This window comes from Stylophora pistillata, chromosome 4 (genome assembly GCF_964205215.1).
Source record: "Stylophora pistillata chromosome 4, jaStyPist1.2, whole genome shotgun sequence".
Taxonomy (NCBI): domain Eukaryota; kingdom Metazoa; phylum Cnidaria; class Anthozoa; order Scleractinia; family Pocilloporidae; genus Stylophora; species Stylophora pistillata.
In genome coordinates, this window is record NC_142522.1 from 10,066,881 (window position 1) to 10,081,823 (window position 14,943).

Genomic DNA, 14,943 nt, shown 5'->3' on the forward strand with positions numbered 1-14,943 from the left:
CTACAACTTTGTACCAGTTGTTTTTAAAGGCTTTTTCAGCGATGATCTCAATAGTCTCGTCGATATGTGCCACTCAACGTGCCACTCATCTCAATAGTCTCGTCGATATGTGCCACTCAACGTGCCACTCATTCGAGTGGCACGTTGAGTGGCACATATCGACGAGACTATTGAGATCATCGCTGAAAAAGCCTTTAAAAACAACTGGTTTAATGAAACGCATGGTCTCAACCTCACAAAGACAGGTCTTACCGAACTTTTACCTTATGGCAAACGTTTTCCTGTGCTCCATTGAAGAACAACTGGATCGCAACAACAAGTTACCAAGTTTCTACAAAAGGTACGTCGACGACACATTAGCCACGATGCCAAATATTCAAGCCGCAACAGCTTTCCTTTCAACATTGAACGAATGCCATCCTGCCATACAGTTCACAATGGAAATTGCTGAAAACAACAAGCTTCCATTCCTCGGTATGATGATTGAGAAAAACGGTTGCCACCTGACAACAAGCGTATATCATAAACCAACTGATACAGGACTGCTCTTACATTACCAGAGCCATGTCGATCAGCGTTACAAAAGATCTCTGCTGAATACAATGCTGAACCGAGCTTACCGCCTGTCATCAACGAAAGAATCTTTTACGAAGGAATGCCAGCATCTCAAGCGGATGTTTACTAAGCTTAAGTACCCAGTGAAACTCGTCAACTCAGCTATCGCCTGGTACACGAGTTCTACGATCCAAAGCCGTCACGAAACCCCAACTGAACTTGACGCGGCTACACAAAAACCTGTCAGAATAACTTTACCATTTAAAGACCAAAAATCGGCCGACACAGTAAGACATCAGCTGAAAGATCTTGGCCGGAAAATCGGAACTGACCTACAACCAGTTTTCACGAGTCGTAAGATCGAGGGAAAGCTCAAGATACAAGAAGAGAAGCCCGCTTTAATTAACCACCAATGCGTTGTTTACACTTTTAAATGTGATTCGTGCGATGCGGATTATATCGGTTATACCACACGCCATCTTCATCAACGCATAGAAGAACATAAAGCCTCTGTCATTGGCAAGCATCTGAAAGAAGCCCACAGTGTAGCGTCCACTAGCCTAGAGGAAATGTTTTCTGTTCTCAAGAAATGCCGCGGGAAAATGGACTGCCTAATTCACGAAATGTTATTCATTCGCGAACAAAAACCAAAGCTAAACACGCAGTCTGACTCAATACGTGCAAAAGTATTTATTTAAACATATACTGCACGATCTGACATGCTAAACATCAATAACAATGAACGCTCATTATTCTAATGAAGTTATCACATTTTATTTGTATATAATCTCTGAGCTACAATTTTACATCAGTTTTAACATTTTACTTGATAATGAGGTCATGCAGACTTCGAAACGTCGTAGTTTTTTACCGTTAATTTTTATTATCAAATGTATTTCTAAACATTCTCTGATTAGAACTTTGTACTTAATGTAAATTACAACTAGTACTGAAGATGACATAAGAACTGTCGAACAAGCATATTTTTAAAAGCAAAACTGTTGTGTAATTTCTAAAAGCCACAGTGTTCATCACATTTAGTTAGTTGCAATATGTTTTGTCTTCTCCCAAGATGTATGACCTGACTCTGAAAGTATGAACTGCCAAAACACGTGCGCAACAGTTGCCGTTAGCGACAAAGGCGATCGTTTTGGTCATGTGACTAAAAAAGCAGTTGAAAGAAAGGAAGGCAAACGTACGTGTTAAGCTTACTTTGTATTTGTTTGCGCGCTTTTGCTGCCTGTACATGTCGTCGTTTATTCGCTTTCGTTTAGTACTACGACATTATCCAGCTAAAAGTGTTCTACAATATTTCTTTTCCGTAAGATCGATGCGAACTAATCACAACGGACGAAATTGGGGTGTCTACCTTCGATGATCTGATGCGAATCGTAAGGAATATAAATCAGAGTGTTTACAATTTATTCCTGATGAAGAATTGTGGGTTCAGGACAAGGACAATAGGATACTTCCGTCAACTTGCGACTTGAATCAAAGCGGAACTTACACTGCGGACGTGACATATGACCACCGCCGTGGAATCTTCCTAATCACTTCTGACGTCATTGTTTTATTGCAACTTCGCATGAAGGAACATGGTGAAACCATTGACAATCATTTAATTAAGACTGTTATCAAGGTCCAACGGCAATATATTGTAGGTTCTCGCCTTACGGTGAAGAGGTTTTTATCAACGAAACCATCTGCCTCCGAGATTGCTATAATTTTCAAGACCCAGATTAGGAAAAGGCGCAAGCTTAGTAGTACACAATGGTAAGTTAGCGAGTGCTCGCTCCTTGAATTTTACAATTGTGTAGTCAGCATAATAACTCTCAACTGGCAGACTTTCAGCATAGATTGGCTTAGCATGAGTGCTATTTTCTTTGCACAGGGCAATGAACGAAGCGGGAACAACCCTGGCGCCACGAAGACTATGAAGAGCGCCATCAACGTGAGTATTTCTCAATATCTGTTCCCTGTTTCTCAGTGGTACAAACAGCTGTGACCCTTTTCGCAATCTTGTTATGAGGTGATTCGGTTCATCCGATTCAGATTTCTTGACGATACTTGCGGAGCCCAATAGCTGTTGCTCTTAGGGAAGGTACGTTTTTTATTGGGGGGGGGGGGGGGGGGTGAGCCGGGGCTTCGGAGGGGAGGGTCATTAGTAAATATTTTACAAATTGGGGAGGGTCAGACCTGTTTGATACACAGCCGGGGGAGGGTCACAGTTTTTGTTTTTTTTTTGGCAAGGAAAAAACTACTCCATGTCGGTTAGTTGACTTTTAATTATTTGTTACCAAACATGCGAAGTGTATAGAAGCCTAAAACTTATATATACAACCAAAGCTACCTGTCTACATCAATCTACATCATTTTAAACAGATGTCGAAATATTATGTCAAAAAACTATCTTGTCCCAACTAACGTAAATTGTCTCTCTCGACCTGTGCCTGCTTTCGTCCATATTTTGATACATACATACATACATACATACATACATAAACTTTATTTATCCTCGGATTTTAAATTAGCTTATAAGCTAGTATCTCCGATCCTAATTAAAATTACAGCAAGAACAGGTTAAAAGATAAAAATAATTCATTATATAATAATATAATAATCGTTAATATAATAATATGTGATATAAATGTAATATTGACAGAAATTGTGCGCTGACAGTTTGCTCTTAAATTCGCTATAGTCTACAGTTTTTCTAAAGTGGTCAGGGAGGGAGTTCCAATACTTAACAGATGAATTGCTAAAAGAATTTAGACCGTATGTGGTTGTAAACGGCTTAGGAAGTGATAAAATATTCGTGCCCCTTAGGGAGTAAGCAGTAGATCTTAGCTTGATTAGTTGTGTCAGATAGCACGGATATTTACCAAGATGGAGACAGTTGAATATACAAATCATCATATTTTGTATCCTCCTGTTGGCTAAACCACACACACCTGCCTTGTCTAAAAGATCATCGTAGTTCGAGTCCCAGTCCTTTAAAACAAATCTTAAAAGACGTCTATTTAAGGTGTCCAGTTTAACAGAGTCCTCTGAGTTACAAAAGTGCCATATCATAGAACAGTAGTGAAAATGGGGTAACATAAACGTTTTATAACGGCGAAGCATAATTTCGGTAGAAATAAGTTTGCCAAATCTTTTGAGGACACTGAACTGATTATTTATTTTTTACATACAGAGGATATGTGTTCCTTGAAGTTAACTTCATTATCAAGAATTATTCCAAAAAGTGTTAGGCATCTTGTGGTTGAGAAGGAGAAAGGGTAATCGGTTTTGCCAAGAACCATCCCTTGGTGTTTAGCGGGGTTGGCTTTCATCCCATGGTCTTCGAACCATTTATTTGCTATTTGTACATCATGATTGATCTGCTGTCCCAAGGCTACTGGGTCTACGTCAGATGTGTGCAGTTGGCAGTCATCAGCATATTTTGATGTCGGTAATGTTTCCGCGCGGGGCTCTGGTATAAAATTAGTGTCCGGTGACGATTCGTTACTTGAACTACTCCATCTGATAGGCTTAGCCACAAGTTGCTCCGCACAACAGTCCGGCGCTCTAGCCAATTGAGATAACTGGGAGGCTTGTGTATTCATAATAATAATAATCACATGACTTTTGTCGGGCATGCGCACAGGACTTTTGTCGTAGCATCATTTGCACCCTCGCTCCACTTGGGCGCAAATGATGCTGCTCAGGCCACAAATAAGCTGTATATATACCCTCCAAAAGTCTTGTGATTGTCCTATTCTTGTTAGCAGTCAACAATCAGTATTCAAAATTAGTGTTTGACAAAACCGTATGAGTCTGAAATGTCTGCTAACACAACTTTAATAATAATGCGTCCAAATTAATGTTGAGATTGGCCAACTTTGTGCCAGGTCCCTCGAGGGGCAGGTTTCGCACAGCGCAATCTGTTGTTGTTTGAGATGCTAGATGCCGAGCCAAAAAAGTTTTGCAAATTCTCTCAAAATTGTAATTTTTTCAGGAGCGTTTCTCTTTCTATTCTTTTCTTCTCTAGAAGGTACAAAATTTTAATAAAAACCTTTTTACAATTCGTGCCAAACAAAACTGTTTACAAGTTGGTGCAGAGGTTCATAATTATTATATGGAAATACGTGGATAAAATTGTTTAATATAAAATGATTAAGAACAATTCAAATTGAACTCTTATAGGTGCATTATGATTTGTTGGCTAAAAGTGATCACTTTCTTTCTGATTCTCTAGGATATGCTTTAAATTTCACATTGACTTCACTGTTTCTAGATTATTTAGGGCTCGACAATAACTTTTCAACTTACTAGCCAAGTGGCTAGTGACATCTTAGACGTTTTTAGATGTTACGACAATTTCAGTCTGTTTACTAGCCAAACTGGCTAGTGAAAATTGAAAACCACTAGCCAAAACTGAATTTCTACTAGTCTGTGGCTAGTGGGCTACCATTAGTGTCCAGCCCTGTTATTATTGTAGTCTATTCTTTTAGTCCTGTGTACAGAGAATGCCTTAATTTTAGTGTGGCAATCAAGCCATGAAGACAACAATGGAGAACGACGAAGACTACAATCCACATGAAGGACTTAAATTAGATATGACTATTATGACAAAGCAACATTTTCTCTCAAGAAATGCCAGTTATATGTATAACATACCATATGCTTTCATGCAAATGGAAGCTAAAGGAAGGTATTGATTTCAACATTGTTGACTCCATTCGCCTGTAAAATACAACATATGCCTGTTCTTCAGGCTACACCTTGATGGGCAGATGTGGTTGGAATAAAGCATATTTAAATCAAAATTTTTTTTCCGAAATGTTTTTATGACTCAAGGCAAAAAGTAATTTTATGCTGCATTTAATGGCATAATCTCTTAATTGTGTTTCTCATCATGTTTTTCCCTTATTTCAGCTAATCCTGGTATCAGTCTTGTGGCCACAATTTGTAACCGGGGGTCCCACAAGATGTTCTCTGGCGCGAAACTTCCTGATGTATTACCCAGATGATCCAGGGGCTGAAATGGAGTGTATAGCCTGTCCTGAATGCCCGGTAGGGTTAGGACTCATACCACAATGTGGTACCAAGATCACTAACTACACCACTATTAAATGCAAACTGTGCCAACAGAACAAGACATATTCAGACAAACATGGCATTGAGAGTTGCAGGTCCTGCCATGACTGTGGGTTAAGGAACGTCGTCCAGCAGTGCACCCCATCGCAAAATCGTAAATGCGGAACCAAGTGCCCAAAAAGACATTTCCTCGATGACAATGGTTTCTGTCAAGAATGCTATTTTTGTTGTCCCAATGTCGAAAAAACTGGAAGAATGAAGAAATGTAAAGAAATTGGAATGGGAGAGGACTGGCAGTGTCCCAAGAACCACCGAAACAAACTCTGCAAAAAAGCCTTAGAAACTTCTACAGAAGCGAGTGTTGTTAGAACTTATGCTACGTCACCTGCAGATCCTCTTCTTCCTGGTCACAATTTTGCAGCAAATCAAACAGACAGTACTTCAAGTGATAATATTAGGAGACCTACGTCGTCATCTGAAAATATTGCAAGGGAGCGAAAAATAATAGTTGGAATAATCATAGTGATTACCCTAGTGCTTATTTTTGCTGTTGTATTTGGAGTTAAAAGATACATCGCACATAGGAATAGTTCGCCAGTGCAATCTGAAGGTAAGAGGGAGTCTTATTTAAACTCTGTTTTTAGCTTTTTTTCTTAGGGCATTAACTTAGGCACTGAATTCCTTTTAATAATTTGCAACACAACATCACATTGTAGTAACCTGATAAGTCATGTCCATGTAGTAATGATTCCTCAGTTGTCAGTGGAAAACACAACGATTTTTTGTTTTGAAAACATTTGACTTATTTCCAGGTTAAAGGGAAATTTATTCAGTACACTGTCATGAATTGAAAGTTTAATTACTAATGATAAATTCAAAGATAAAATTTGAGTTTCTAAAATAGACCCACCCTGAATAAAAACTGGTTTGGAAAATCCAAGGCAGATTGTATGTGAGAGGTAATGCGATTTAATCTGAGAAATGGATGTGAGACTCACACATTTAAACTAAAACCCCTTGTTATTTCAAACTCTCTCTCTCTCTCAAACACACAAAAACAAAAAAAACAAAACAAAACAAAAACGAAAAGAAACCAATGAATAGAATGTTCTTGGAGAGATGCTTCAAGGGTAATCTAAGGAACCGATCTCTTGAAGGGTGATGGCATAATCAACTAGCACCCCTTATTAACTAGGGATAATTGAACCATGTTTAAGTGATAAAACAAAACTACTTCTCAGATTTACTCTAGCTATAGGGATCTTAGCTATCAGTACAAATCACACCACCTCCCGGTTAGCTCAATGGATAGCACTGGACTGTTGTGCGGGAGGTCAAGGGTTCGAGCCCCGGCCAGACCAACACTCAGGGTCTTAAAATAATTGAGAAGAATTTACTACCTTTCTATAACATCAAGAAATGGTTAGATATTCTAGTCTTCTCGGATAGCAACGAATAAATGGAGGTCCTGTCTCCTGCAGGGTTGGGGTAGGAGATGTTAATTTCCCACACACGAGATTACTGTGTGATGGATGTCCTCCCCTGGGGTGGGATGGGTGGGAGGGTGGATTAGCACAAATGGTTCCTATGTTCGAATTCCTTTCCAGTCCTTCCCCACTACAAAACTTAATGCAGTGAACATTAAAGGACTAAATTAAATTTAAATTAAGTTAAAATTGTGGTATTACACCATTTTACCAATTGGCAAACCAGCTATTTATAGTGATAAGTCGACATATATATTGTCAGTCGTAGGTTCACCTGAACATGTGCCACTATGCGTGATAAGACCTGAGGAAAGAGAGGACAATGGTGGAACTGTTCAAGGTATGGCTGGTCGGACTTACTTTCACAACTTGGCCATGGTACTTAGTTGATAGTGGTGAGAGCTCAGTTAGTGCTGGAGAGGCATTCACACTAAAGAAGAAACCCGCTCAAATTTTTCCATATTTAGCATAGAAGTGCACATTCTTGACTTATCGTGTTCTGGCATGGTGCAGATGTAAAGAGCCTCTCAATTTTCGTTAGAAATTCCCAGCATTTATTGGTTTTGTTAGGTACCATTTATAGTTACTGGCAGGACCTTCCTGAAACTAGTGTTTGAGAGCTAAGCCGAAAAGAGAGAGGGTCAGTTATTTTCAGAACTTATAAATGACTAATCATTGTCCTTTTTTGCAGATAATGGAGCAGATGAGCAGGAGCAGTCTCCCGTTAGACAAGCTATGAATAACAGGCCAAATAATGGACTAATTCCATTAGGTGAAGAGTCAGTCATTCCTTCCTTCCTTCATATCTGTATTGAATTTAAAAAAAAAAAAAGGAGGAAAGAAGAAAAGAAAATTACTCCCATTTTCTGTAGCCTTGAAAATGAGACAATTTTCAGCGCCGGCTACTGAACGTTTTACCGACACATTGTCTATTTATGTAGCTTTTTAGTTGTTATCACAATCATCAATAGATCATTTTATAAGTATATAAAATAACGTCTTGACCCAGGCTTAGCAGACCTTTGTATTTGCTATTTACAACAGTGAGACCTGGAAATTTTTAAATTAAACCACTTGAATGCGCTTGGCTGACACTTCCAAAATACAACTCTCGATCCTTTCCTAGAATAGGGTTATCCAATAAATGCTAAAAACCTTTTCTTTAGTTGTACAGTTGTCAATTTAAATCATTTATTTTCTCAGTCAAATTTGATTAAAGATCAAGTGTAGTGACCATGATATTCTCAGAATTTGGGACCTTACATAATATTCTAATTACCAATTTGCTGGATGTAAATAGATGTTATATATTAAATAAAGGCATTATATCATATTAAAGGACAACCAAGTGGGTTTTTTTTCTCTGTCAGATGTGCTGGAGGCTGCTGAGCATGAGTCTTTCACAGGTGACCTTAGACAAGATCAGCCAAAAATTGATCTGATTCCATCAGGTGAGGACCTCACTGTACATCCTGCCTTTTGGTAAACAAAGTTCAGAACATGTTTATTCTTGTTGTTACACAACACAGTTCATGGAATAAGTGTGCCATTAGTCATTCTGATGCTGCATTTCTTCTCTTAAATGCACTCTCCTCCTCTAAGCTTTGTGGTCTCACCATTATCGTTGACTTGTATACTTAGTTCTGAGGGAAAAAAAATCTAGATAATTTTTCCACTGCATAGAACGTAAATATCATTTGACTGTATATTGCCACGCAATCACTTCTCTAGCTCGCCTAAAATTATGATGATTCTGCAGCTCATTACAGGTATGTTTTCAGAACTAAAATATATATCATGTATTTCGTTAGTTTCAACCAAACTATTGTGTGAAATATATAGACACAGGGTAACTTTTCCCCTCTCCATTCAATGACGTATATAAGTGTAGTACACACTCCGCGTTAATGAACTCCTCATCAGATATCTGCATTTTAATTAGTTTTTTGACAGTTCCGTTCACAAAGGGGGATTGCAATTGGAAGTTAACAATTCTCTCTCCTGGCGCATGCCATAGATTTGAATCTTTTAGTTTAATGCTGAAACAAAGGATTTCTGATGGTTGATATTTGACTTAACATGTTTAAGCGTCCCAGAAGTGGTTTTATTCTCTTCCCGGTCATAGTCTCCTTCGCAACCGTTTTTTGGTCGCGTCACGCAACGTCCTTCTCCCCCAACCACGAACATTGCGTAACGAGAATAACACTGAGGCTCGATTTCCGACGTTTTCTCGGATCCAGTCTCCGATTATCTGAAGAGGGAACTTCGGGAAAGGAGCGCGGGCGAATTTCTCGAACAGTAGCTAGAATACGTACCCGGCTAAAATATACTATTTTTTTACAAATATTTTCATTTTTCACTTCAGAAAACCATCCAAAGTCTCTTTTTGCTATGGATGATGGTATCTGTGGGAGAAGGCCAATCCCCATGTTCATTGGCTGAAAACTTTGTGAAGTTAGGTCCCAGCGGTAAATTCGCGGGATGCAGACCGTGCCCAGAGTGTCCTGAGGGTCACGGGCTGAACATACAATGTGGCTCATCGATACCAGAACATGCCAAGATAGAATGTGTGCCTTGTGAAAAAAACAAGACCTCCTCCAACAGCCATGGAGTGGAAAGCTGCAAACCTTGCCAGGAGTGCGGACTACGAAATGTCCTTCAAGAATGTACCACGGAACATAATCGAAAATGTGGACATAAGTGTCCCAAAGGATACTTCTTTGATGGCCACATGACTGACTGCAGAGAAACTACGCAAGAACCAGTCACAACCACAACCACTCCTCGCATCAGGCCGCAACTTTCATCTCCGACAGGCGGTGGCTCCTCTATAGCAACTGCAGTTCCATACATACCGCTGACACCCAGCATAAAGCCACAACGTTCATCGCTGATTAGCGTTTTGTCGACAGCAATTCTAGGGTCTATTAGGGTTCCACTTGAAGTAGAAAACCGTTCCTCTACAAGTATAGAATCCACGACTAGCATCATGCCACAACCATCTTCACTGTATAGCAGAATTGCGTCAACTTCGATTGCTGCCGGAAATATGGAAGTTCTGTTACAAGAAGGAAACGACCCAGCTGCAAATATTTCGGCGAAAAAGAAAAAGTCACAGAGGGGGAAAAATAAATCTTCCTCACCATGGGCTATATTTGGAACAATTATTATCATTATTTTGATTGTCATCTCTACAGGAACTGTCATTCATTTGTTTAGCTCAAGATGCATAATTTCTCAGAGGAAAGAACTACGACTGGAAGGTAGGATTAAACTATAATAGGTGAGAAAGCATAAGTCAAGTGTTCCAAATATCCGCTTCAACGACAAGGAGTCTTGGCTAAATAGTCCTCTCGAATGGGATCCTTATTCATCAGGTTTCCACGACATATCTTTTGAAAAATGCCCAAAGTGTCAGTAATTAAACCGCCTCGTTAACCCTTTCACTCCCAAAAGTGATCAATACAGAATTTAGCCTTACAACATCAATACAATATCAGGCAGACAAGTAATGAGAATCAAGAAAAATATCAATTAGGGTATTATTAGATGATCCAATACCAAATTCTCCAAACTAACATCATAAGAATTGTATGCAGACAGTAAGGAGAATTACTAACGACATCTTGGGGATGAAAGGGATAAGTGGAGAGTTTAAGCACAGAAAATTGAATCTATTCACTTGGTCGACTATAGGAAGGTGGAGCGGATTCTACCTAGCCTGTACTAGAGTTCAGTAAAGAAGATCGACAAACAGGGTTAGAGACTTCTTCGTTCATGGCTCACCCTCTTTGGCCATCTCCACTGACCTGGCACAAGAAATGCATATCGTTCAAAATGAGAATAACTTATCTTTGCAGATAGCGATGAATCAATGGAGTTGGACCCCGTCATAGCAACTGAGGATTCACAGAGCTACTCTTCTCAAGGTGGGATTATACTAATGAAAATCTTCCCATCATCACCGAGGAAAAGGCCGTGCCTTAAAAGCACGTCGGAAGTCTAAGTCCTAAAATTACGTCACGGCTACTCAGGCAAACTTGTATCTCGGCCCCCAAAGTTTATTCACTACATTTTTCCCTCTCAGAACCTCCTTGAGACCAACCCGTAACACCACACTGACTTTCCAGACTTTTTGAAAACCTTTCTCTCTGCAAAAGGGTTGTACAATTATGAACAGGATCAACTTTTTATTTCATAGTATGATTAGTATTATTGGTAGAGATGCTGATAACCGTGCCTCAGTAAAAATGGAAGAACTGGGACAAGGCTTGTGATTTTCAAGTGAATTGTTAGGTGAAGGAAAAAAATATAGGTTAGGTGCCATTGGTATCGACATAAATGTGTGTGCTAAAATGTATAATTTGTAACGATTTTTTCACATTTTTCAGTACCTGTTCGATACCCCGGCTCCTCTACACTCGGCCAAAATGACCCCTTAAGAGTTGAATGTATGACTCACTCTGGCTCATGATGACGTATTTTCAAAGTCCATTTTCATTCATTAACCTTGCATCTAAACGTTTTAGAAATTTTTGAATTTTAGAAACCAACTCTAGCTCAGACCAAGACAACTTGAGCTCTGGCTCTGCTGAGAGTCGAACGGCCTCTCAAGGAAATGAGTCCTCATTGGGTGGTTCAAATTTTACACGTGCGTATTTACCAAGTTTATTTGAAATTTTATCACCACTCAGGTTAATGGGAGCCAAAACCCTGTTGCTCTTCCCTCGATCGGATTCGCAATAATATAATTTTAGCTATGGACGACAAACAAGTTTGGTCTCTCTATGACCAATTAAAATCTTAATTGTAAATTACACGTGAAAATTAGTTTTCTGAACAAAGCCCTTAGGTGCTATTCTTCATGAGCGCAGCTCTCTAATTAATGCGATCAAAAGATTTCTTTTTTTTTGTTTTTTTTTTGCTTTTTTTTTTTAGTTTTTGACTAAGACTAGAATAAAATGCCCGGGTACTTAAACGCCACATGCACTCTCTCCCTCATCGTCATACGTTTCCATTAATGCAATAATCCCTTGCAACTGATAAAGCTAATTTGCTAGTGAATTCATCATAATTTAATTCATTCCTTTTCAGCTTGCCTTGATGGTCAAGAACACGACAATAGTTGTAATCTTGAGAATGACATTCCTGAGGGTATGTAATTGTGCGATAATTCAACAATCTCTGTCATAAGAGTGTAAGACCAATGCAACGAAAAAATTCTAAAAGAAGCCTTCATCGCCACACTCCGAGTACCTGCCTGCAGGAACTGCTCTTGTAAGCGCCGAGGGAAGGAGGTGGGACGACTGGGGGTGTCCACAAATTAGAGGATTATTGTGATGATTATTGTTTCCTTCTAACTCTGTCTATATCATTGCTCTTTCTTCAGACGTTGGGCTCGCTGATTTACGATATGATATTGAGGATTTTATTCACCGACTGGATTTCGATTCCTCGCCGCTTCAAAAGAACTGGAAGCATGTCGCTAAACGGTTTAAAGTTTCCCCCGAAGACATTCAGTATTTGGCGAAAGAGAACAACAAGCTTGGGGGAAGTGCAACAAGGCTTTTGATTGAAAAGTTAGGTTCCCTTTGTATGTCACTAAAAGAATTCGTAGACGTCCTGCAGGAGCTTGAACGACACGATGTTGCTAATGACATCTTAAAGTGGTTTAAAAACAACAAGTCAGGATAGTATCGTGTTAAACGAATTGAAAATACGCAAGAGTTTTTTAGGTGTTTCATTAACATCATGTATAGACTACGAACAGTCCTTCCTTTTTCGGCGAGGTCCTCCGGCATGAGTCAAATAAATAAATAAAAAATATCAGTGAAAAAACAATTTATGGTAGCGCGCCGCATCGAACTGTGGGAGTGAGGCGCCTATTCCTTAAAGCTCCGAGCAGTGCGCTGGAGTCAATTTAATCTTTTTTTTACTTATCAGCGACGTACTTTGCCGATAGTAAAGGAGATTCTGCTCGTAGTCTACATCATGATCAACACACGGACTTACTATAGTGGGGAACACGGAATACCTTTGATCAGCTGATAGTCATCATGTCGTCCCTCTAGCTAGAAATTCACATTTACTAGAGTTTTGTGTAATCGGAAGAATCTAAAGACACTTAACATATGATGACAATATTTTGGGATTCCCGCCGTTTGAGAGGTGTTAATGTAAGATAAAACTGCAGGATATTTTTAATCAGGTGTTTAGAGATAGTTTTGTACTTAGATTTATATTAGAAAGCTCGGTTAAAATTTTACTTTATTTTAGAGATTTTTTCAAGCCTTTTAATCCTTGCTCTTTGTTATAACAGGAAATTCACAGCTCTTAATATTTTTTTAGAAAATGCTCTTAGGTGCAATTGAGGACGAAGTTCATGTTTTAGTCAAAGCTTTTATACTCTAGGAAAATATGCGAATAGCTTAAATGAATAGATATCTCAAGCCCCTAACAGGTCAGGCGTATAGAATACGGAAGGACGACAGCTGTTGGGAGTACTCCAAATTATACCTTCTTCATAGTATGCCTGTATATCACTTAATGATGTACCATGGGACTATATCAAGAAAATACTGCATGCCTTTACTAGGCATTGCTTGATCTCACGTTGAGGAGAAAGTAAGCACTGTGTGCTTCATTTAATATTAACAAGGATATTTTTTAAACTGTGCTCTGAGGTATTCTTGTTTGCTTAAACTTAGCTAATTAAGAGGTCAAACCAATTACTTTTCAGTCGAGTGTCGAATTAAACCGGCTTAGTGATGTTTCACTGTGCTATGGAGTAAATTCACACCACCCAAAAATCGCTCAAATGCAAAGATAAAACCAATCGCGCCTCGGTAAAAGGAATTTTTTCCAAGAGCTTGAAGCTATTCTTTAGACCTGTTTACCTTGATGTTGTTTGCTTTTGATTTAACGAATCAATTGAAAAGTTTAATTCCAGTAATCAATTCTAAGGTAGTAATGATTTCTGTATGGTTGTCATTGATCTTTTCTAGTTGTGTGTGTACGGGCGTAGCTTAGTGATGTTTTCTGGGGTGCTTCTGATAATCCTTTGTGAGATTACGCTTTTTTTCTATCAATGTTGTCAAAAATAAAGTAAAGAAGCCAACTCCTTGAACTTTGACTCATCCTGTAGGGAGCCAATAGGAATACAAGTTATTCATGTTTTAGATGTTATCTATTTCAGTACCCTCCACTGTTTCTCTTTATGAACCATGGATAGAGATTGTTGGGGTTTCGATTCAGATGCACAATAGCAAAAAATTGATTTTCCTATTGTTTTTCTCGATTCCACGGGACATTGAGAAAACTCATGAAGCTGGAGTAAAGAGAGTGGAACACGCTTAGAGTAATGAGTATGAGTGTGCAGAATAATATATAATGAAACGGGAACCTCTTTGCAATCATCGGTCTGTTTGCATTTTAAGAGGTATTTTTCCTTCACGGAATATTTCATTATTTTAAAGCTGCCTCAAGAGAGGTTGAGAGACTAATGTGTGAAAGCGTAGTTACGATGCCGAATGGTTTAAAAATTTAACGTCATCGCAGTTTATAAATATTTGAATGTGGTTGGTTCACGTTAATTTACTTCAAGGTCTGAAACACCTCTATTTGAACATAACATTTAAAAACATGAAATTGAAATTACCCAAATAGTTGAAATTTGATGGTTTAAAAGGGGGAAGTTTAAGTAAAATCGCAGATTTATTACAAGACGTTCTCTTAAAGAGACTTCAAAAAAACACTTAAGCCCGATTGCGTGTTTAACGACGTTATTTAAATAGACAATCAGCCCTTGACTTGATAGTTCATG

At 38.8% G+C, this 14,943-nt stretch overlaps 1 protein-coding gene across 2 annotated transcripts; it reads left to right on the plus strand.

Annotated features, from left to right (window-relative positions):
* Window positions 1-1,786: 1,786 nt before the first annotated feature.
* Window positions 1,787-9,712, plus strand: LOC148732407 (uncharacterized). 2 transcript variants are annotated; one of them, XM_088755786.1, is made up of 7 exons: window positions 1,801-2,328; window positions 2,447-2,506; window positions 5,473-6,244; window positions 7,384-7,461; window positions 7,813-7,893; window positions 8,492-8,572; window positions 9,487-9,712. In XM_088755786.1, exons 1-7 carry the CDS (start codon window positions 2,326-2,328, stop codon window positions 9,561-9,563), a joined length of 1,152 nt encoding a protein of 383 aa, XP_088611912.1. In that variant the 5' UTR covers window positions 1,801-2,325; the 3' UTR covers window positions 9,564-9,712. The 2 variants fall into 2 exon arrangements, with proteins under 2 accessions (XP_088611913.1, XP_088611912.1); XM_088755787.1 differs by lacking the exons at window positions 8,492-8,572; window positions 9,487-9,712 and having other exon boundaries at window positions 1,787-2,328; window positions 7,384-7,516; window positions 7,813-7,879.
* The last annotated feature ends 5,231 nt before the right edge of the window (window positions 9,713-14,943 follow it).